Source organism: Nothobranchius furzeri, unplaced genomic scaffold (genome assembly GCF_043380555.1).
Source record: "Nothobranchius furzeri strain GRZ-AD unplaced genomic scaffold, NfurGRZ-RIMD1 Scf024, whole genome shotgun sequence".
Taxonomy (NCBI): Eukaryota; Metazoa; Chordata; class Actinopteri; order Cyprinodontiformes; family Nothobranchiidae; genus Nothobranchius; species Nothobranchius furzeri.
The window spans coordinates 1,967,781-1,989,329 of record NW_027223041.1 but is presented as its reverse complement, the minus strand read 5'-3'; the positions used below and the strand labels follow the sequence as shown (position 1 = coordinate 1,989,329).

Below are 21,549 nucleotides of genomic sequence, written 5' to 3'. Positions count from 1 at the left end.
CTCGGGGCCCGTCTTGCTTGGGCCTCTCTCCTGGAGGCGCTCAGTCAGACCAAGTGGTGACATGTGGCAAGACACTCCTCGGGGCGCGACTTGCTTGGGCCTCTCTCCTGGAGGCCCTCTGTCAGACCCAGTGTTGACATGTGGCAAGACACTCCTCGGGGCGCATCTTGCTTGGGCCTCTCTCATGGAGGCGCTCAGTCAGACCGAGTGCTGAAATGTGGCAAGAAGCTCCTCGGGGCGCGTCTTGCTTGGGCTTCTCTCCTGGATGCCCTCAGTAAGACTCATTGTTGACATGTGGCAAGACGCTCCTCGGGGCGCGTCTTGCTTGGGCCTCTCTCCTGGAGGCGCTCAGTCAGACTGAGTAGTGACATGTGGCCTGACGCTCCTCGGGGCGCGTGTTGCTTGGGCCTCTCTCCTGGAGGCGCTCAGTCAGACCAAGTGGTGACATGTGGCAAGACACTCCTCGGGGCACGTCTTGCTTGGGCCTCTCTCCAGAAGGCCCTCAATCAGACCCAGTGTTGACACGTGGCAAGACGCTCCTCGGGGCGCGTCTTGCTTGGGCCTCTCTCCTGGAGGCGCTCAGTCAGAATGAGTAGTGACATGCGGTCTGACGCTCCTCGGGGCGCGTGTTGCTTGGGCCTCTCTCCTGGAGGCGCTCAGTCAGACCAAGTGGTGACATGTGGCAAGACACTTCTCGGGGCGCGTCTTGATTGGGCCTCTCTCCTGGAGGCCCACTGTCAGACCCAGTGTTGACATGTGGCAAGACACTCCTCGGGGCGCGTCTTGCTTGGGCCTCTCTCATGGAGGCCCTCTGTCAGACCCAGTGTTGACATGTGTCAAGACGCTCCTCGGGGCGCGTCTTGCTTTGGCCTCTCTCCTGGAGGCGCTCAGTCAGACCGAGTGCTGACATGTGGCAAGACGCTCCTCGGGCCGCGTGTTGCTTGGGCTTCTCTCCTGGAGGCCCTCAGTCAGACCCATTGTTGACATGTGGCAAGACGCTCCTCGGGGCGCGTCTTGCTTGGGCCTCTCTCCTGGAGGCGCTCAGTCAGACCGAGTGCTGACATTTGGCAAGACACTCCTCGGGGCGCGTCTTGCTTGGGCTTCTCTCCTGGAGGCGCTCAGACAGACCCAGTGTTGACATGTGACAAGACGCTCCTCGGGGCGCGTCTTGCTTGGGCCTCTCTCCTGGAGGCGCTCAGTCAGAACCAGAGGTGACATGTGGCAAGACGCTCCTCGGGGCGCGTCTTGCTTGGGCCTCTCTCCTGGATGCCCTCTGTCAGACCCAGTGTTGACATGTGGCAAGACGCTCCTCCGGGCGCATCTTGCTTGGGCCTCTCTCCTGGAGGCCCTCAGTCAGACCCATTGTTGACATGTGGCAAGACGCTCCTCGGGGCGCGTCTTGCTTGGGCCTCTCTCCTGGAGGCGCTCAGTAAGACCGAGTGCTGACATAAGGCAAGACGCTCCTCGGGGAGCTCATTGCTTGGGCCTCTCTCCTGAATTCCCTCTGTCAGACCGAGTGTTGACATGTGGCAAGACTCTCCTCGGGGCGCGTCTTGCTTGGGCTTCTCTCATGGAGGCCCTCAGTCCGACCCAGTGTTGACATGTGTCAAGACGCTCCTCGGGGCGTGTCTTGCTTGGGCCTCTCTCCTGGAGGCGCTCAGTCAGACCCAGTGCTGACATGTGGCAAGACGCTCCTCGGGGCACATCTTGCTTGGGCCTCTCTCCTGGAGGCGCTCAGTCAGACCGAGTAGTGACATGTGGCAAGACGCTCCTCGGGGCGCGTCTTGCTTGGACCTCCCTCCTGGAGGCGCTCAGTCAGACCGAGTAGTGACATTTGGCAAGACGCTCCTCGGGGCGCGTCTTGCTTGGGCCTCTCTCAAGGAGGCGCTCAGTCAGACCGAGTGCTGACATAAGGCAAGACGCTCCTCGGGGCGCGTCTTGCTGGGGCCTCTCTCCTGGAGGTGCTCAATCAGACCCAGTGGTGACAAGTGGCAAGACGCTCCTCTGGGCGCGTCTTGCTTGGGCCTCTCTCCTGGAGGAGCTCAGTCAGACCCAGTGGTGACACGTGGCAAGACGCTCCTCGAGGTGCATCTTGCTTGGGCCTCTCTCCTGGAGGTGCTAAGTCAGACCCAGTGTTGACACGTGGCAAGACGCTCCTCGGGGCGCGTCTTGCTTTGGCCTCTCTCCTGGAGGCGCTCAGTCAGACACAGTGTTGACATGTGGCAAGACACTCCTCGGGGCGCGTCTTGCTTGGGCTTCTCTCATGGAGGCCCTCAGTAAGACCCATTGTTGACATGTGGAAAGAAGCTCCTCGGGGCGCGTCTTGCTTTGGCTTCTCTCCTGGAGGCCCTCAGTCAGACCCATTGTTGACATGTGGCAAGACGCTCCTCGGGGCGCGTATTGCTTGGGCCTCTCTCCTGGATGCCCTCTGTCAGACCCAGTGTTGACATGTGGCAAGACTCTCCTCGGGGCGCGTCTTGCTTGGGCTTCTCTCATGGAGGCCCTCAGTCAGACCCAGTGTTGACATGTGTCAAGACGCTCCTCGGGGCGTGTCTTGCTTGGGCCTCTCTCCTGGAGGCGCTTAGTCAGACCCAGTGTTGACATGTGGCAAGACGCTCCTCGGGGCGCTTCTTGCTTGGGCTTCTCTCCTGGAGGCCCTCAGTCAGACCCATTGTTGACATGTGGCAAGACGCTCCTCGGGGCACGTGTTGCTTGGACCTCTCTCCTGGAGGCGCTCAGTCAGACCGAGTAGTGACATGTGGCAAGACGCTCCTCGGGGTATGTCTTGCTTGGGCCTCTCTCCTGGAGGCGCTCAATTAGACCCAGTGTTGACATGTGGCAAGACGCTCCTCGGGGCGCGTCTTGCTTGGGCTTCTCTCCTGGAGGCCCTCAGTGAGACCCATTGTTGACATGTGGCAAGAAGCTCCTTGGGGCGCTTCTTGCTTGGGCCTCTCTCCTGGAGGCGCTCAGTCAGACCGAGTGCTGACATCTGGCAAGACGCTCCTCGGGGCGCGTGTTGCTGGGGCCTCTCTCCTGGAGGCGCTCAGTCAGACCCAGTGTTGACATGTGGCCTGACGCTCCTCGGGGCGCGTCTTGCTTGGGCTTCTCTCCTGGAGGCCCTCAGTCAGACCCATTGTTGACATGTGGCAAGACGCTCCTCGGGGCACGTCTTGCTTGGGCCTCTCTCCTGGAGGCACTCAGTCAGACCGAGTAGTGACATGTGGCAAGACGCTCCTCGGGGTGCGTCTTGCTTGGACCTCTCTCCTGGAGGCGCTCAGTTAGACCGAGTAGTGACATGTCGCAAGACGCTCCTCGGGGCGCGTCTTGCTTGGGCCTCTCTCCTGGAGGCGCTCAGTCAGCCCGAGTTCTGACATAAGGCAAGACGCTCCTCGGGGCGGGTCTTGCTTGGGCCTCTCTCCTGGAGGCGCTCAGTCAGACCCAGTGGTGACATGTGGCAAGACGCTCCTCGGGGCGCGTCTTGCTTGGGCCTCTCTCCTGGAGGCGCTCAGTCAGACCCAGTGTTGACATGTGGCAAGACACTCCTCGGGGCGCGTCTTGCTTGGGCCTCTCTCCTGGAGGCGCTCAGTCAGACCGAGTGCTGACATGTGGCAAGAAGCTCCTCGGGGTGCGTGTTGCTTGGGCTTCTCTCCTGGAGGCCCTCAGTAAGACCCATTGTTGACATGTGGCAAGACGCTCCTCGGGGCGCGTCTTGCTTGGGCCTCTCTCCAGAAGGCCCTCAATCAGACCCAGTGTTGACACGTGGCAAGACGCTCCTCGGGGCGCGTCTTGCTTGGGCCTCTCTCCTGGAGGCGCTCAGTCAGACTGAGTAGTGACATGTGGCCTGACGCTCCTCGGGGCGCGTGTTGCTTGGGCCTCTCTCCTGGAGGCGCTCAGTCAGACCCATTGTTGACATGTTGCAAGACGCTCCTTTGGGCGCGTCTTGCTTGGGCCTCTCTCCTGGAGGCGCTCAGTCAGACCCATTGTTGACATGCTGCAAGACGCTCCTCGGGGCGCGTCTTGCTTGGGCCTCTCTCCTGGAGGCGCTCAGTCAGACCGAGTGCTGACATTTGGCAAGACACTCCTCGGGGCGCGTCTTGCTTGGGCTTCTCTCCTGGAGGCGCTCAGACAGACCCAGTGTTGACATGTGACAAGACGCTCCTCGGGGCGCGTCTTGCTTGGGCCTCTCTCCTGGAGGCGCTCAGTCAGAACCAGAGGTGACATGTGGCAAGACGCTCCTCGGGGCGCGTCTTGCTTGGGCCTCTCTCCTGGAGGCCCTCTGTCAGACCCAGTGTTGACATGTGGCAAGACGCTCCTCCGGGCGCGTCTTGCTTGGGCCTCTCTCATGGAGGCCCTCTGTCAGACCCAGTGTTGATATGTGTCAAGACGCTCCTCGGGCGCGTCTTGCTTTGGCCTCTCTCCTGGAGGCGCTCAGTCAGACCGAGTGCTGACATGTGGCAAGACGCTCCTCGGGCCGCGTGTTGCTTGGGCTTCTCTCCTGGAGGCCCTCAGTCAGACCCATTGTTGACATGTGGCAAGACGCTCCTCGGGGCGCGTCTTTCTTGGGCCTCTCTCCTGGAGGCGCTCAGTCAGACCGAGTGCTGACATTTGGCAAGACACTCCTCGGGGCGCGTCTTGCTTGGGCTTCTCTCCTGGAGGCGCTCAGTCAGACCGAGTGCTGACATTTGGCAAGACACTCCTCGGGGCGCGTCTTGCTTGGGCTTCTCTCCTGGAGGCGCTCAGACAGACCCAGTGTTGACATGTGACAAGACGCTCCTCGGGGCGCGTCTTGCTTGGGCCTCTCTCCTGGAGGCCCTCTGTCAGACCCAGTGTTGACATGTGGCAAGACGCTCCTCCGGGCGCATCTTGCTTGGGCCTCTCTCCTGGAGGCCCTCAGTCAGACCCATTGTTGACATGTGGCAAGACGCTCCTCGGGGCGCGTCTTGCTTGGGCCTCTCTCCTCGAGGCGCTCAGTAAGACCGAGTGCTGACATCAGGCAAGACGCTCCTCGGGGCGCTCATTGCTTGGGCCTCTCTCCTGAATTCCCTCTGTCAGACCGAGTGTTGACATGTGGCAAGACTCTCCTCGGGGCGCGTCTTGCTTGGGCTTCTCTCATGTAGGCCCTCAGTCCGACCCAGTGTTGACATGTGTCAAGACGCTCCTCGGGGCTTGTCTTGCTTGGGCCTCTCTCCTGGAGGCGCTCAGTCAGACCCAGTGGTGACACGTGGCAAGACGCTCCTCGAGGCGCATCTTGCTTGGGCCTCTCTCCTGGAGGCGCTAAGTCAGACCCAGTGTTGACACGTGGCAAGACGCTCCTCGGGGCGCGTCTTGCTTGGGCCTCTCTCCTGGAGGCGCTCAGTCAGACACAGTGTTGACATGTGGCAAGACACTCCTCGGGGCGCGTCTTGCTTGGGCTTCTCTCATGGAGGCCCTCAGTAAGACCCATTGTTGACATGTGGAAAGAAGCTCCTCGGGGCGCGTCTTGCTTTGGCTTCTCTCCTGGAGGCCCTCAGTCAGACCCATTGTTGACATGTGGCAAGACGCTCCTCGGGGCGCGTATTGCTTGGGCCTCTCTCCTGGATGCCCTCTGTCAGACCCAGTGTTGACATGTGGCAAGACTCTCCTCGGGGCGCGTCTTGCTTGGGCTTCTCTCATGGAGGCCCTCAGTCAGACCCAGTGTTGACATGTGTCAAGACGCTCCTCGGGGCGTGTCTTGCTTGGGCCTCTCTCCTGGAGGCGCTCAGTCAGACCCAGTGTTGACATGTGGCAAGACGCTCCTCGGGGCGCTTCTTGCTTGGGCTTCTCTCCTGGAGGCCCTCAGTCAGACCCATTGTTGACAAGTGGCAAGACGCTCCTCGAGGCACGTGTTGCTTGGACCTCTCTCCTGGAGGCGCTCAGTCAGACCGAGTAGTGACATGTGGCAAGACGCTCCTCGGGGTATGTCTTGCTTGGGCCTCTCTCCTGGAGGCGCTCAATTAGACCCAGTGTTGACATGTGGCAAGACGCTCCTCGGGGCGCGTCTTGCTTGGGCTTCTCTCCTGGAGGCCCTCAGTGAGACCCATTGTTAACATGTCGCAAGACGCTCCTCGGGGCGCGTCTTGCTTGGGCCTCTCTCCTGGAGGCGCTCAGTCAGCCCGAGTGCTGACATAAGGCAAGACGCTCCTCGGGGCGCGTCTTGCTTGGGCCTCTCTCCTGGAGGCGCTCAGTCAGACCCAGTGGTGACATGTGGCAAGACGCTCCTCGGGGCGCATCTTGCTTGGGCCTCTCTCCTGGAGGCGCTCAGTCAGACCGAGTGCTGACATGTGGCAAGAAGCTCCTCGGGGTGCGTGTTGCTTGGGCTTCTCTCCTGGAGGCCCTCAGTAAGACCCATTGTTGACATGTGGCAAGACGCTCCTCGGGGCGCGTCTTGCTTGGGCCTCTCTCCAGAAGGCCCTCAATCAGACCCAGTGTTGACACGTGGCAAGACGCTCCTCGGGGCGCGTCTTGCTTGGGCCTCTCTCCTGGAGGCGCTCAGTCAGACCCAGTGTTGACATGTGGCAAGACACTCCTCGGGGCGCGTCTTGCTTGGGCCTCTCTCCTGGAGGCGCTCAGTCAGACCGAGTGCTGACATGTGGCAAGAAGCTCCTCGGGGTGCGTGTTGCTTGGGCTTCTCTCCTGGAGGCCCTCAGTAAGACCCATTGTTGACATGTGGCAAGACGCTCCTCGGGGCGCGTCTTGCTTGGGCCTCTCTCCAGAAGGCCCTCAATCAGACCCAGTGTTGACACGTGGCAAGACGCTCCTCGGGGCGCGTCTTGCTTGGGCCTCTCTCCTGGAGGCGCTCAGTCAGACTGAGTAGTGACATGTGGCCTGACGCTCCTCGGGGCGCGTGTTGCTTGGGCCTCTCTCCTGGAGGCGCTCAGTCAGACCCATTGTTGACATGTTGCAAGACGCTCCTTTGGGCGCGTCTTGCTTGGGCCTCTCTCCTGGAGGCGCTCAGTCAGACCCATTGTTGACATGTGGCAAGACGCTCCTCGGGGCGCGTCTTGCTTGGGCCTCTCTCCTGGAGGCGCTCAGTCAGACCGAGTGCTGACATTTGGCAAGACACTCCTCGGGGCGCGTCTTGCTTGGGCTTCTCTCCTGGAGGCGCTCAGACAGACCCAGTGTTGACATGTGACAAGACGCTCCTCGGGGCGCATCTTGCTTGGGCCTCTCTCCTGGAGGCGCTCAGTCAGAACCAGAGGTGACATGTGGCAAGACGCTCCTCGGGGCGCGTCTTGCTTGGGCCTCTCTCCTGGAGGCCCTCTGTCAGACCCAGTGTTGACATGTGGCAAGACGCTCCTCCGGGCGCGTCTTGCTTGGGCCTCTCTCATGGAGGCCCTCTGTCAGACCCAGTGTTGACATGTGTCAAGACGCTCCTCGGGGCGCGTCTTGCTTTGGCCTCTCTCCTGGAGGCGCTCAGTCAGACCGAGTGCTGACATGTGGCAAGACGCTCCTCGGGCCGCGTGTTGCTTGGGCTTCTCTCCTGGAGGCCCTCAGTCAGACCCATTGTTGACATGTGGCAAGACGCTCCTCGGGGCGCGTCTTGCTTGGGCCTCTCTCCTGGAGGCGCTCAGTCAGACCGAGTGCTGACATTTGGCAAGACACTCCTCGGGGCGCGTCTTGCTTGGGCTTCTCTCCTGGAGGCGCTCAGACAGACCCAGTGTTGACATGTGACAAGACGCTCCTCGGGGCGCGTCTTGCTTGGGCCTCTCTCCTGGAGGCGCTCAGTCAGAACCAGAGGTGACATGTGGCAAGACGCTCCTCGGGGCGCGTCTTGCTTGGGCCTCTCTCCTGGAGGCCCTCTGTCAGACCCAGTGTTGACATGTGGCAAGACGCTCCTCGAGGCACGTGTTGCTTGGACCTCTCTCCTGGAGGCGCTCAGTCAGACCCAGTGTTGACATGTGGCAAGACGCTCCTCGGGGCGCTTCTTGCTTGGGCTTCTCTCCTGGAGGCCCTCAGTCAGACCCATTGTTGACATGTGGCAAGACGCTCCTCGAGGCACGTGTTGCTTGGACCTCTCTCCTGGAGGCGCTCAGTCAGACCGAGTAGTGACATGTGGCAAGACGCTCCTCGGGGTATGTCTTGCTTGGGCCTCTCTCCTGGAGGCGCTCAATTAGACCCAGTGTTGACATGTGGCAAGACGCTCCTCGGGGCGCGTCTTGCTTGGGCTTCTCTCCTGGAGGCCCTCAGTGAGACCCATTGTTAACATGTCGCAAGACGCTCCTCGGGGCGCGTCTTGCTTGGGCCTCTCTCCTGGAGGCGCTCAGTCAGCCCGAGTGCTGACATAAGGCAAGACGCTCCTCGGGGCGCGTCTTGCTTGGGCCTCTCTCCTGGAGGCGCTCAGTCAGACCCAGTGGTGACATGTGGCAAGACGCTCCTCGGGGCGCTTCTTGCTTGGGCTTCTCTCCTGGAGGCCCTCAGTCAGACCCATTGTTGACATGTGGCAAGACGCTCCTCGAGGCACGTGTTGCTTGGACCTCTCTCCTGGAGGCGCTCAGTCAGACCGAGTAGTGACATGTGGCAAGACGCTCCTCGGGGTATGTCTTGCTTGGGCCTCTCTCCTGGAGGCGCTCAATTAGACCCAGTGTTGACATGTGGCAAGACGCTCCTCGGGGCGCGTCTTGCTTGGGCTTCTCTCCTGGAGGCCCTCAGTGAGACCCATTGTTAACATGTCGCAAGACGCTCCTCGGGGCGCGTCTTGCTTGGGCCTCTCTCCTGGAGGCGCTCAGTCAGCCCGAGTGCTGACATAAGGCAAGACGCTCCTCGGGGCGCGTCTTGCTTGGGCCTCTCTCCTGGAGGCGCTCAGTCAGACCCAGTGGTGACATGTGGCAAGACGCTCCTCGGGGCGCATCTTGCTTGGGCCTCTCTCCTGGAGGCGCTCAGTCAGACCCAGTGTTGACACGTGGCAAGACGCTCCTCGGGGCGCGTCTTGCTTGGGCCTCTCTCCTGGAGGCGCTCAGTCAGACCCAGTGTTGACATGTGGCAAGACACTCCTCGGGGCGCGTCTTGCTTGGGCCTCTCTCCTGGAGGCGCTCAGTCAGACCGAGTGCTGACATGTGGCAAGAAGCTCCTCGGGGTGCGTGTTGCTTGGGCTTCTCTCCTGGAGGCCCTCAGTAAGACCCATTGTTGACATGTGGCAAGACGCTCCTCGGGGCGCGTCTTGCTTGGGCCTCTCTCCAGAAGGCCCTCAATCAGACCCAGTGTTGACACGTGGCAAGACGCTCCTCGGGGCGCGTCTTGCTTGGGCCTCTCTCCTGGAGGCGCTCAGTCAGACTGAGTAGTGACATGTGGCCTGACGCTCCTCGGGGCGCGTGTTGCTTGGGCCTCTCTCCTGGAGGCGCTCAGTCAGACCCATTGTTGACATGTTGCAAGACGCTCCTTTGGGCGCGTCTTGCTTGGGCCTCTCTCCTGGAGGCGCTCAGTCAGACCCATTGTTGACATGTGGCAAGACGCTCCTCGGGGCGCGTCTTGCTTGGGCCTCTCTCCTGGAGGCGCTCAGTCAGACCGAGTGCTGACATTTGGCAAGACACTCCTCGGGGCGCGTCTTGCTTGGGCTTCTCTCCTGGAGGCGCTCAGACAGACCCAGTGTTGACATGTGACAAGACGCTCCTCGGGGTGCATCTTGCTTGGGCCTCTCTCCTGGAGGCGCTCAGTCAGAACCAGAGGTGACATGTGGCAAGACGCTCCTCGGGGCGCGTCTTGCTTGGGCCTCTCTCCTGGAGGCCCTCTGTCAGACCCAGTGTTGACATGTGGCAAGACGCTCCTCCGGGCGCGTCTTGCTTGGGCCTCTCTCATGGAGGCCCTCTGTCAGACCCAGTGTTGACATGTGTCAAGACGCTCCTCGGGGCGCGTCTTGCTTTGGCCTCTCTCCTGGAGGCGCTCAGTCAGACCGAGTGCTGACATGTGGCAAGACGCTCCTCGGGCCGCGTGTTCCTTGGGCTTCTCTCCTGGAGGCCCTCAGTCAGACCCATTGTTGACATGTGGCAAGACGCTCCTCGGGGCGCGTCTTGCTTGGGCCTCTCTCCTGGAGGCGCTCAGTCAGACCGAGTGCTGACATTTGGCAAGACACTCCTCGGGGCACGTCTTGCTTGGGCTTCTCTCCTGGAGGCGCTCAGACAGACCCAGTGTTGACATGTGACAAGACGCTCCTCGGGGCGCGTCTTGCTTGGGCCTCTCTCCTGGAGGCGCTCAGTCAGAACCAGAGGTGACATGTGGCAAGACGCTCCTCGGGGCGCGTCTTGCTTGGGCCTCTCTCCTGGAGGCCCTCTGTCAGACCCAGTGTTGACATGTGGCAAGACGCTCCTCCGGGCGCATCTTGCTTGGGCCTCTCTCCTGGAGGCCCTCAGTCAGACCCATTGTTGACATGTGGCAAGAAGCTCCTCGGGGCGCGTCTTGCTTGGGCCTCTCTCCTGGAGGCGCTCAGTAAGACCGAGTGCTGACATAAGGCAAGACGCTCCTCGGGGCGCTCATTGCTTGGGCCTCTCTCCTGAATTCCCTCTGTCAGACCGAGTGTTGACATGTGGCAAGACTCTCCTCGGGGCGCGTCTTGCTTGGGCTTCTCTCATATAGGCCCTCAGTCCGACCCAGTGTTGACATGTGTCAAGACGCTCCTCGGGGCGTGTCTTGCTTGGGCCTCTCTCCTGGAGGCGCTCAGTCAGACCCAGTGTTGACATGTGGCAAGACGCTCCTCTGGGCGCGTCTTGCTTGGGCTTCTCTCCTGGAGGCCCTCAGTCAGACCCATTGTTGACATGTGGCAAGACGCTCCTCGGGGCACGTCTTGCTTGGGCCTCTCTCCTGGAGGCGCTCAGTCAGACCGAGTAGTGACATGTGGCAAGACGCTCCTCGGGGCGCGTCTTGCTTGGACCTCCCTCCTGGAGGCGCTCAGTCAGACCGAGTAGTGACATTTGGCAAGACGCTCCTCGGGGCGCGTCTTCCTTGGGCCTCTCTCCTGGAGGCGCTCAGTCAGACCGAGTGCTGACATAAGGCAAGACGCTCCTCGGGGCGCGTCTTGCTGGGGCCTCTCTCCTGGAGGTGCTCAATCAGACCCAGTGGTGACAAGTGGCAAGACGCTCCTCTGGGCGCGTCTTGCTTGGGCCTCTCTCCTGGAGGAGCTCAGTCAGACCCAGTGGTGACACGTGGCAAGACGCTCCTCGAGGCGCATCTTGCTTGGGCCTCTCTCCTGGAGGCGCTACGTCAGACCCAGTGTTGACACGTGGCAAGACGCTCCTCGGGGCGCGTCTTGCTTGGGCCTCTCTCCTGGAGGCGCTCAGTCAGACACAGTGTTGACATGTGGCAAGACACTCCTCGGGGCGCGTCTTGCTTGGGCTTCTCTCATGGAGGCCCTCAGTAAGACCCATTGTTGACATGTGGAAAGAAGCTCCTCGGGGCGCGTCTTGCTTTGGCTTCTCTCCTGGAGGCCCTCAGTCAGACCCATTGTTGACATGTGGCAAGACGCTCCTCGGGGCGCGTATTGCTTGGGCCTCTCTCCTGGATGCCCTCTGTCAGACCCAGTGTTGACATGTGGCAAGACTCTCCTCGGGGCGCGTCTTGCTTGGGCTTCTCTCATGGAGGCCCTCAGTCAGACCCAGTGTTGACATGTGTCAAGACGCTCCTCGGGGCGTGTCTTGCTTGGGCCTCTCTCCTGGAGGCGCTCAGTCAGACCCAGTGTTGACATGTGGCAAGACGCTCCTCGGGGCGCTTCTTGCTTGGGCTTCTCTCCTGGAGGCCCTCAGTCAGACCCATTGTTGACATGTGGCAAGTCGCTCCTCGGGGCACGTGTTGCTTGGACCTCTCTCCTGGAGGCGCTCAGTCAGACCGAGTAGTGACATGTGGCAAGACGCTCCTCGGGGTATGTCTTGCTTGGGCCTCTCTCCTGGAGGCGCTCAATTAGACCCAGTGTTGACATGTGGCAAGACGCTCCTCGGGGCGCGTCTTGCTTGGGCTTCTCTCCTGGAGGCCCTCAGTGAGACCCATTGTTGACATGTCGCAAGAAGCTCCTCGGGGCGCTTCTTGCTTGGGCCTCTCTCCTGGAGGCGCTCAGTCAGACCGAGTGCTGACATGTGGCAAGACGCTCCTCGGGGCGCGTCTTGCTGGGGCCTCTCTCCTGGAGGCGCTCAGTCAGACCATAGACTGTACATATACTGGACAATTCGATTCCATAGGCTTCAATAACACGTTATCTGTCCATAATGGGAGGTGTCCACCACCGCCATTTTGACCGTGTCACAGGTTCCGTCCAGCCCAGACAATTCCATAAAAGGGAAGAGAGGAGGCGCTGAGGGTGTGGCTGTAAGGCTGGGCTCGAGTGACGACACCCAGGCGAACTAGCTACGAGCTAACCTGAAGCTAACCCTGGCTAACCCAAAGCTAAAGCGGAGGTGGGAGCCGAGCTAACGGATGTAGCCACCTAGCTTCAACCCAACCGGAGCTAACTGGAACACCCATCGACCTGAACCTTACACGGAGTTTAGGTGGAGGTTTTCTGCGCCTGTTCGTGAGAAGTACCTGTATTAAAAAAGTTTTAAATCAGTAAGTTTATAATTTATTTCCGTAATGAAAACATTTTGCTTTGAGCAAGTTTTCAGTAGTTTTTTTTGGCGCTATCACTCCTGAGTCGCACCAGCCATTAAATGTATCATGAAGAAGAGAAAATATATTTAAGTCGTATTTTGGGGGGACATTTTATTATCTTTCTTACAAAATCTGAGACCAAGCGTTTCACATTGCAACACAAGCACCGGTAACCATAACAGAATTTACAGCCAGCAGAGGAGAGGATGGCGGTGTTTCAAACCCTCCCGGCCGGCGTGTAGAGCTCATTCCTGGGCTGGAGCCGGCCCTCAGCACCCCGCCACAGGCTCTAACAGATGCTGGCGGTGTTTCATATATTTCCAAAACGTAATACTTGTTTGTATCTTGTACAGCCAACTAGCCTTTATTCTGGACTCAGTACAATTTACCAAAAGTAAAGAGACATTCTACAGATGAAGTAAGCACAAGATAACTTACTGGAAGACACAGAGTTATCATCAGAACCAGAACAAGAGAGCCTGATAACAGTCATGTGAAAATAACAGTTAAAAAGTATGTATGTATAATAGAAATAAAAATATATTAGAATTAGTGTAACTCACTGTGATCCAAACAAATCAGCCATAGCTGATGAGTAAATATGACATGAGGTCTGGGAGTTTTTAAGTTTCATTCTTTTATTACATTTTTTTCTTAGATCTATTAAAAGGTCACCATGGCAGCCTGTGTGTCTCCAACGTCAGCTACACAACGCAGCGTGTAAGTTCCAAGTACTTGTCTTGACCACTTCATGAATGGTTTTGTACTTTAAACAGCTAGGCCAAACCTGTTATTTTTTCCTCCATAGCCATTTGGATCATTGGGGACAGCTGAGTGAGGCGTGGTGCCCAGAGAGCTGCAGAGACAACCTTGGCCTCCCTGACGTCTGTCTCTCTTGGTTTGGTTGGGGCGGACCATCGACATACATACATGTGCCGACACTTTGCGCCCTGTTTTATAAACTGTAGTGTTAAAAATAAATGTTTTTGCTCAATTACTGGAATTTCTTTGGTTAAGACAAAAGTGAGGAATAATCATTTACAAGTTATTTGTACAACAGGCCCATTTTAAATCCCAACAGTTTCTTAGCAGACAATAGAAATGTGTTCTTTACTAACTTTACTTGGTTTGAAAATCTTACTAAAATAAACTTGAGTGCCGTATTGCAAAACCCAATCATACTTGTTATGTAAACATTAGCTTTGTAGATATTTTTTACAGATATATATTTGTGTGCAACAAAAACCAAACTTAAATAATTTGTCATTCTTTATTGAAAAACAACAAAATACAGGTATACAGAAGTGTGGGAAAATGATAATGTGAAAGTATTGCACTATAAATGAAGTGAGATGAGATAAAGGTGGACGCCAGCGGGCTGGACGCCGGACGAAGAAACCTGGAGACGGATCGCTCAGACAGGAAGGGAAGAGCTTCCTCTTACCTTGATGGAATTAAAGTTAGCCGTCGTCTGAACGCCCAACCGTACGGTCTGAGGTCAAAGGTCACAGGAAACACACACCAGTCAGCAGTCATACAGATGCATAAAGATAACTGTAGCCATGGCAACCAGCTGACATGTCCCCACTTTCACCAAAACCTGGTGCCTGCCGGGTCACCTGAATTCCTGTGTGATGTCAGCACGGTCGGCCGTGACTGCTGCCATCAGAGGTGACCTCTGATCAGCTGAATGAACTCACCTTCCAGGGTGACGCCGTGTTAGAGTCGGCTTCGTCCTGTAAACAAACAAATGAGTGGTAACATAAACACCACGTCTGGTTCTGGTGGAGGCGGAGGACAACATGCACCTTTCCAGGAGCAGAACCCAGATGTTCTTGTTGCTACAAACAGAGACGAGCAGAGTTAAACCAGGAAGTGAGAGGGACCAGCTGCTGCAGACAGGTGACGCTCACCTGAGCCTGAACCATAGGAGCCTCCTCAGCCATCAGACCTTCTGACTCCAGTTCAGATGCCACCTTGTTGATGTCCCTCAGGCGGGACTCGTTGGCCTTCAGGTCCTGCAGGACAAAAGCACCTGCTGATCACCTTGTTGCTGTCGGGTTAACAGGTCTGGTGTTAGAACGTGGTGGATAAGAATGTTCTGACGGGCCGAGGGTTCTGAACTCACCCTGCAGGACTGGGCCTGCTCCTTCAGGGCCTGGATGCTGCTGCCGTAAGCCGACAGGTCCGACATCAGGGCCTCATGCTTCTTCAGGAGAGCCTGTGGAGCAGAACATCAGAACCTTCAGCTCGTCTGACACAAGTGGAGCTTTCTCGCAGCGATGGTCCAATCGGATCCGCCACCGTAAAACAAACCCTGCTCAGTTCACCGCAGACGTAGCTCTGCGGGTGTTTAGTGGAAAAGCGTGAGCCTTCTGCCGGCTGCCACGTGTCATGGCTGCTCTGCAGCAGGAACACACATCACAGCTTGTAAACCGTTTGAAATAAGAGCGACGGGAACACGTTTGTCATCACTTCCTGTGCGAGGCCAGCACTTCTACCCCTAACCCATGAGACGCTTAAACGAGCAACGACGTCTGGTAGACAACCGAAGGAAATGACAAATACAGAAACACTAATTATGAAGGACTGGAAAGAGAGCAAAGAAAAGCGATTGGAGTTTCTCAGGAAGGGACTTCCATACCTCGGCCAAGTCCTCGTCTTTCCCTTAGTCTGGACTTCCAACGATGGGCTCCTTCTCCCTCATCCAGGACTCGGCCTCATTAGCATCCGCAAAGTACTGCTGGGCCTGCAGAGAGTCCTCCAGGTCCTGCCTCCTCTGGGACGCCTTGGCCTTCAGCGTGTCCCAACGTCCATGAAGCTCCCACAGTTTAGTCTTCACTTCCTCACCAGCGAAGTGACCTGGACCCAAAAAAAGTGAGCCAGAACCTGCAGACACCTCAGAAACATGTCAGGACCAGACCTGCTCTACCTTCTTCCACCATGGTCTCTCCTTTCTGGGTGACAGCCTTGATGCGAGGTTCATGACCTGTGATCTCAGCCTGCAGAGCCTGGTGCTTCTTCAGCAGGTTCTGGACACCAATCAGGTCCTTCCCTTAGGACACATGTTAAGAGTTCAGCATTATGCAGTAGACAGACCAGTTTAACCCAGGGGTTTCTTTCTTCTACAATCTGCTCTTTAACTGTATTATTTCCTGCTATTTCAGCTGTTAACTTTATTTTCTCTCTAAGTGTTTTTCTCCCCAGAAGAAGCTACAACGATGTTCTGTTGAGCTGTGGTGGCCTCATGGAGGGGGCCATCGGCTAGCACACTGCTGCTAACCACTTAAACATTCTCCCTCTCCTGATAATAACATTTTACTTTCTTTGATGTTGGATGTGCTACTACTAGTTTACCCGTTTAATTATAGATTCACTAGGATAAATACAATAAAGTTTATCTCTTGCCAAATAGAATATTTACTGTGGCGAGCCCGTGAAGAGGTGTAGGAGAATGCGACAAATTTGTCTGTTAAAAAGTCTGTTATGTACAAAAAACACAATATCATCACACTATTTTGGACCGATACATGACGGTCAGGTCCAGCTTGGGGAGAAAATATGACACGTCTTTCAGGATGGACTTCATCTTTGGTAGCTGGCGAAGCCGGGAAAAGCAGGATCTAACCACCTGGCTAATGTGGGAGTCCATCCGCATCTCTGGGTCCAAAACCACCCCCCGGTTAGTGATGGTTGGCTTCACTAAGCTGCAAAAACAGGGTTGCGGGACAGGACTAACTGCAGTGGGAGAGGGAGGAACAAATATTCCAGTTATAAATATTAAATATTTGAACAAATAAATATTTGTTAAAAGGAAGAAACTGATGATGACTTTAAGATTAGAGGAATGTTCTAGAACGGGTCTGGAACCAACGATGGCCCTTTGGATCAAATTTGGATTAAAAAAATAGCTCATGATTTTATTTATGGATGGAATAAAAATACAGGTTGTAAGCATCTTCTCAGTATCTTCATGTTGCACGACTTTCCACAGCAGAAGGACACAAAAACTGCCAGAATTATGATTAGAAAGATTTACGTTTTAATCTCAGAATCCCAACTTTTCCCAGAATCTTCACATTATTCTATGAATTCAGAGAAAATATACATTTTTCAGAGGTCTCGCTCCCCTGTTGTGGATATTTCTCAAAATTCAACCATTTTTTCTTTTCAAAAGCTTTAGTAAGAGTTTGGACTCTAAACAAGTTTTACTTTGCAGACTGCTTGTCTACACCTTCATCAGATCTGCTCATAATAAAACATTTGGGTTATATTTAATGAAGATGCTCTTCCTGGGCATTAAGTTATCAAAAACAGATAAAAGTATTTTTTACCATAATTTTAACTGCTATCAGCTGATAAAAATAATAAAAAACAGCCTGATCATTAAAGGGGTGTAAGTGAAACCGCGCGGATCACACAAACCATCATGCTGTCTATATGACTTTGAAAATATATAGTTTAATTACAGTTTGATTTATTTGACATCTGTATAATGTTTATTATTTTGTTTTTTCCCCCTAAATGCCTAACGTTTCAGTTTAACATGAATATTAGTCATTCATCACAATACATAAAGTTACACATTTTAAATTTTAATAGGGGAAGACTGCAGGAGGGAGCGGTAAAATACAGAAATCCCCAGCAAAAACAAGAAACTTTACGAGTCTGATGAAACCCGCTGGAGTTCCTTCAGTAGGCCTGGTGGCAGCTACAACGGCCCAGTGGCTGTGCTTGGTCAATGTTATCGAGCTCAGTCCGGCTCGGCCGTGAACGAGCCGAGGCGACATCCTGCTCTGCTTAAGAAGAGGTGTTATTTTCCGCTTCAGAAGAAGCGTCCGTGTTTTACGCTTTCTCAGAGACATGTCACGTTGCTAAGTTGTTAGCGCCGCGCGCTAACACGTCAATAGTGCAGCATAGCCTGCTGGAGGGTTCAGATGAAAACACCCTACCACTCAGGCTGCTTACACATCGATATTAAGTTGTCGCTGTTGCGCTCACGCCGTAATACAGTATTAGATGCGGTTAAAGTCAGACATGAAAAACTCCACGAGCGGTCAGACCGCGCAGCAGCTAGGCGCAGCAAGTAGGCGCCGGATCGGTCAGGCTGCCCGGCCTGACCGCTGGGGATTACCAGATGGAAGAATGGACACAGAAGTCTCCCTCTTAGCGCTCCGTCATATTTCAACCCATTTTTATCTTAAATGCACTGGGTTTTACCCTATTACCCATCTAAATATGCCCTATTAATTATTTTACCGTATTTTACATTTACATTTCATGGTTAAACAGTACATGCTACATGTTAAACTGATAGTTAGCTAGCTACTTCGGTAAACTCAGCTAGTTTAAAGGTGGCAGTGACATAAAATACGAATATAGATTTTAACTTACCGAAAAAAATGAAGTGGAGACTCCTTGGACGCTCTATTAGTGCAATTAATACCACTGCCAGTCATTTTGTCCAACAATTGCACCAATAATATCCAAAGAAGAATACACAAACACAGAGACTCAAAATGCCGGAGCAGTTTCCAAGCCAGACCGAGGCTGTACTGAGGCCTTTCCACGGAGCTAGCTCTGTGGTCACGTGGGTCTGAGGCGGCGGTCACGTGTGTCGGATGCTCATTAATTATACAGAATTTTAGGCTTTCAATACACTTAAACAGAAGAGTGAGAAAAAAATTCACCCCCCTCAGAGTTGTCATGAGTATAAACTAGATAATTTAGACAAAAAACATGTTTTGGCACCAGGCTGTAAACATGTTTATTTCTGCTGTGAAATCGGCATTTTTAACATGGGAGTCAATGAGGATTTGCTCGCTTCTGGCACCAGCCCCCAGCGGATGAGGGTGGAACTGCAATTTTTCTTACTTCCGGGATGGGACCATTTTCTGAGCGGCATTGTGGGGGCTTGAGTCAGACCCAGTGTTGACATGTGGCCTGACGCTCCTCGGGGCGCGTCTTGCTTGGGCTTCTCTCCTGGAGGCCCTCAGTCAGACCCATTGTTGACATGTGGCAAGACGCTCCTCGGGGCACGTCTTGCTTGGGCCTCTCTCCTGGAGGCACTCAGTCAGACCCAGTAGTGACATGTGGCAAGACGCTCCTCGGGGTGCGTCTTGCTTGGACCTCTCTCCTGGAGGCGCTCAGTTAGACCGAGTAGTGACATGTCGCAAGACGCTCCTCGGGGCGCGTCTTGCTTGGGCCTCTCTCCTGGAGGCGCTCAGTCAGCCCGAGTGCAAGACGCGCCCCGAGGAGAGTCTTGCCACATGTCAACACTCGGTGACCTTTGGGACATAGTTTGACCTCCTTAGGAAAGTGCTATCAGCATGAAACGTTCAGATCACTTACAACTCAATAGATTCTACCTTCCTTTAATGTTTCAGCCTGATTGGACCTTGTTTTCACACAAATGGACGCAGAATGATTTGAAATTGTGCTTCGTACAACATAATTCTGGGTGCCATTTACAAACCATAAGTGCTAATGACTCCATTCCTTTTTGTGGTTGTAGGAGCTATTAATTGAAGTACTCTAAAACAAACCTGACCTCTCTAGGACATTCAGAAGAAAAGTTATAAGCCGACAAAGGTGTAACTGGACTACTTCTTTAAAGTGACACCAGGCCCGGTGACCTTTGGGACATGGTTTGACCCCCTATAGTTATGTGCAATCATCTTGAAACGTTCAGATCACTTACAACTCAATAGATTCTACCTTCCTGTAACGTTTCAGCCTGATTGGACCTTGTTTTCACACAAATGAACCCAGAATGATGTGAAATTGTGCTTCGTGCAACATAATTCTGGGTGCCATTTAAAAACCACAAGTGTTAATGTCTCCATTCCTTTTTGTGGTTGTAGGGGCTGTTGATTGGAGTACACTAAAACAAACCTGATCTCTCTAGGACATTCAGAAGCCAAGTTATAAGCCCACAAATGTGTAACTGGACTACTTCTTTAAATTGACACCAGATCCGGTGACCTTTGGGACATGATTTGACCCCCTTAGGAAAGTGCTATCATCATGAAACGTTCAGATCACTTACAACTCACTAGATTCTACCGTCTTGTAACGTTTCAGCCTGATTGGACCTTGTTTTCACACAAATGAACCCAGAATTATGTGAAATTGTGCTTCGTGCAACATAATTCTGGGTTCCATTTAAAAACCATAAGTGCTAATGACTCCATTCCTTTTTGGGGTAATGGGGGCTGTTAACTGGAGTACTCTAAAACAAACCTGACCTCTTTAGGATATTCAGAAGACAAGTTATAAGCCCACAAAGGTGTAACTGGACTACTTCTTTAAAGTGACACCAGGCCCGGTGACCTTTGGGACATGGTTTGACCCCCTATAGGATTGTGCGATCATCATGAAAAGTTCAGATCACTTACAACTCAATAGATTCTACCTTCTTGTAACGTTTCAGCCTGATTGGACCTTGTTTTCACACAAATGGACCCAGAATGATGTGAAATTGTGCTTCGTGCAACATAATTCTGGGTGCCATTTACAAACCATAAGTGCTAATGACTCCATTCCTTTTTGTGGTTGTAGGGGCTGTTGATTGGAGTACACTAAAACAAGCCTGACCTCTCTAGGACATTCAGAAGCCAAGTTATAAGCCCACAAATATGTAACTGGACTACTTCTTTAAATTGACACCAGATCCGGTGACCTTTGGGACATGGTTTGACCCCCTTAGGAAAGTGCTATCATCATGAAACGTTCAGATCACTTACAACTCAATAGATTCTACCTTCCTGTAACGTTTCAGCATGATTGGACCTTGTTTTCACACAAATGAACCCAGAATGATGTGAAATTGTGCTTCGTGCAACATAATTCTGGGTGCCATTTACAAACCATAAGTGCTAATGACTCCATTCCTTTTTGTGGTTGTAGGGGCTGTTTATTGGAGTACACTAAATTAAACCTGATCTCTCTAGGACATTCAGAAGCCAAGTTATAAGCCCACAAATGTGTAACTGGACTACTTCTTTAAATTGACACCAGATCCGGTGACATTTGGGACATAGTTTGACCTCCTTAGGAAACTGCTATCAGCATGAAACGTTCAGATCACTTACAACTCAATAGATTCTACCTTCCTGTAATGTTTCAGCCTGATTGGACCTTGTTTTCACACAAATGGACCCAGAATGATTTGAAATTGTGCTTCGTACAACATAATTCTGGATGCCATTTACAAACCATAAGTGCTAATGACTCCATTCCTTTTTGTGGTTGTAGGAGCTATTAATTGAAGTACTCTAAAACAAACCTGACCTCTCTAGGACATTCAGAAGAAAAGTTATAAGCCGACAAAGGTGTAACTGGACTACTTCTTTAAAGTGACACCAGGCCCGGTGACCTTTGGGACATGGTTTGACCCCCTATAGTAATGTGCAATCATCTTGAAACGTTCAGATCACTTACAACTCAATAGATTCTACCTTCTTGTAACGTTTCAGCCTGATTGGACCTTGTTTTCACACAAATGAACCCAGAATGATGTGAAATTGTGCTTCGTGCAACATAATTCTGGGTGCCATTTACAAACCATAAGTGCTAATGACTCCATTCCTTTTTGTGGTTGTACAGGCTATTGATTGGAGTACACTAAAACAAACCTGATCTCTCTAGGACATTCAGAAGCCAAGTTATAAGCCCACAAATGTGTAACTGGACTACTTCTTTAAATTGACACCAGATCCGGTGACCTTTGGGACATGATTTGACCCCCTTAGGAAAGTGCTATCATCATGAAACGTTCAGATCACTTACAACTCACTAGATTCTACCGTCTTGTAACGTTTCAGCCTGATTGGACCTTGTTTTCACACAAATGAACCCAGAATTATGTGAAATTGTGCTTCGTGCAACATAATTCTGGGTTCCATTTAAAAACCATAAGTGCTAATGACTCCATTCCTTTTTGGGGTAATGGGGGCTGTTAAC

At 53.7% G+C, this 21,549-nt stretch overlaps 1 protein-coding gene across 4 annotated transcripts; it reads right to left on the bottom strand.

Annotated features, from left to right (window-relative positions):
* Nucleotides 1-13,887: 13,887 nt before the first annotated feature.
* On the bottom strand, nucleotides 13,888-16,775 carry LOC139064420 (spectrin alpha chain, non-erythrocytic 1-like). 4 transcript variants are annotated; one of them, XM_070547763.1, is made up of 6 exons: nucleotides 15,230-15,426; nucleotides 14,714-14,806; nucleotides 14,499-14,603; nucleotides 14,394-14,426; nucleotides 14,286-14,321; nucleotides 13,926-14,077 (listed from the first exon to the last, which is right to left on the bottom strand). In XM_070547763.1, the coding sequence occupies exons 2-6, from the start codon at nucleotides 14,777-14,779 to the stop codon at nucleotides 14,000-14,002; spliced, it is 318 nt and encodes a 105-aa protein (XP_070403864.1). In that variant the 5' UTR covers nucleotides 14,780-14,806; nucleotides 15,230-15,426; the 3' UTR covers nucleotides 13,926-13,999. The 4 variants fall into 4 exon arrangements, 2 of the variants coding, with proteins under 2 accessions (XP_070403863.1, XP_070403864.1); XM_070547762.1 differs by having other exon boundaries at nucleotides 13,888-14,077; nucleotides 14,286-14,426; XR_011517484.1 differs by lacking the exons at nucleotides 13,926-14,077; nucleotides 14,286-14,321; nucleotides 14,394-14,426 and adding exons at nucleotides 15,518-15,635; nucleotides 16,217-16,775 and having other exon boundaries at nucleotides 14,503-14,638; nucleotides 15,230-15,447.
* Nucleotides 16,776-21,549: the final 4,774 nt, after the last annotated feature.

What these genes read in the sequence shown, in the direction of transcription:
- LOC139064420 (XM_070547762.1), bottom strand. Translation starts at nt 14,779, where the DNA reads ATGTCGGACCTGTCGGCTTACGGCAGCAGCATCCAGGCCCTGAAGGAG. An exon ending in AGCAGGCCCAGTCCTGCAGG is followed by an intron (nt 14,604 to 14,713) that starts GTGAGTTCAGAA and finishes TTTGTCCTGCAG; the next exon opens with GACCTGAAGGCCAACGAGTC. An exon ending in CTCCTATGGTTCAGGCTCAG is followed by an intron (nt 14,427 to 14,498) that starts GTGAGCGTCACC and finishes CTCTGTTTGTAG; the next exon opens with CAACAAGAACATCTGGGTTC.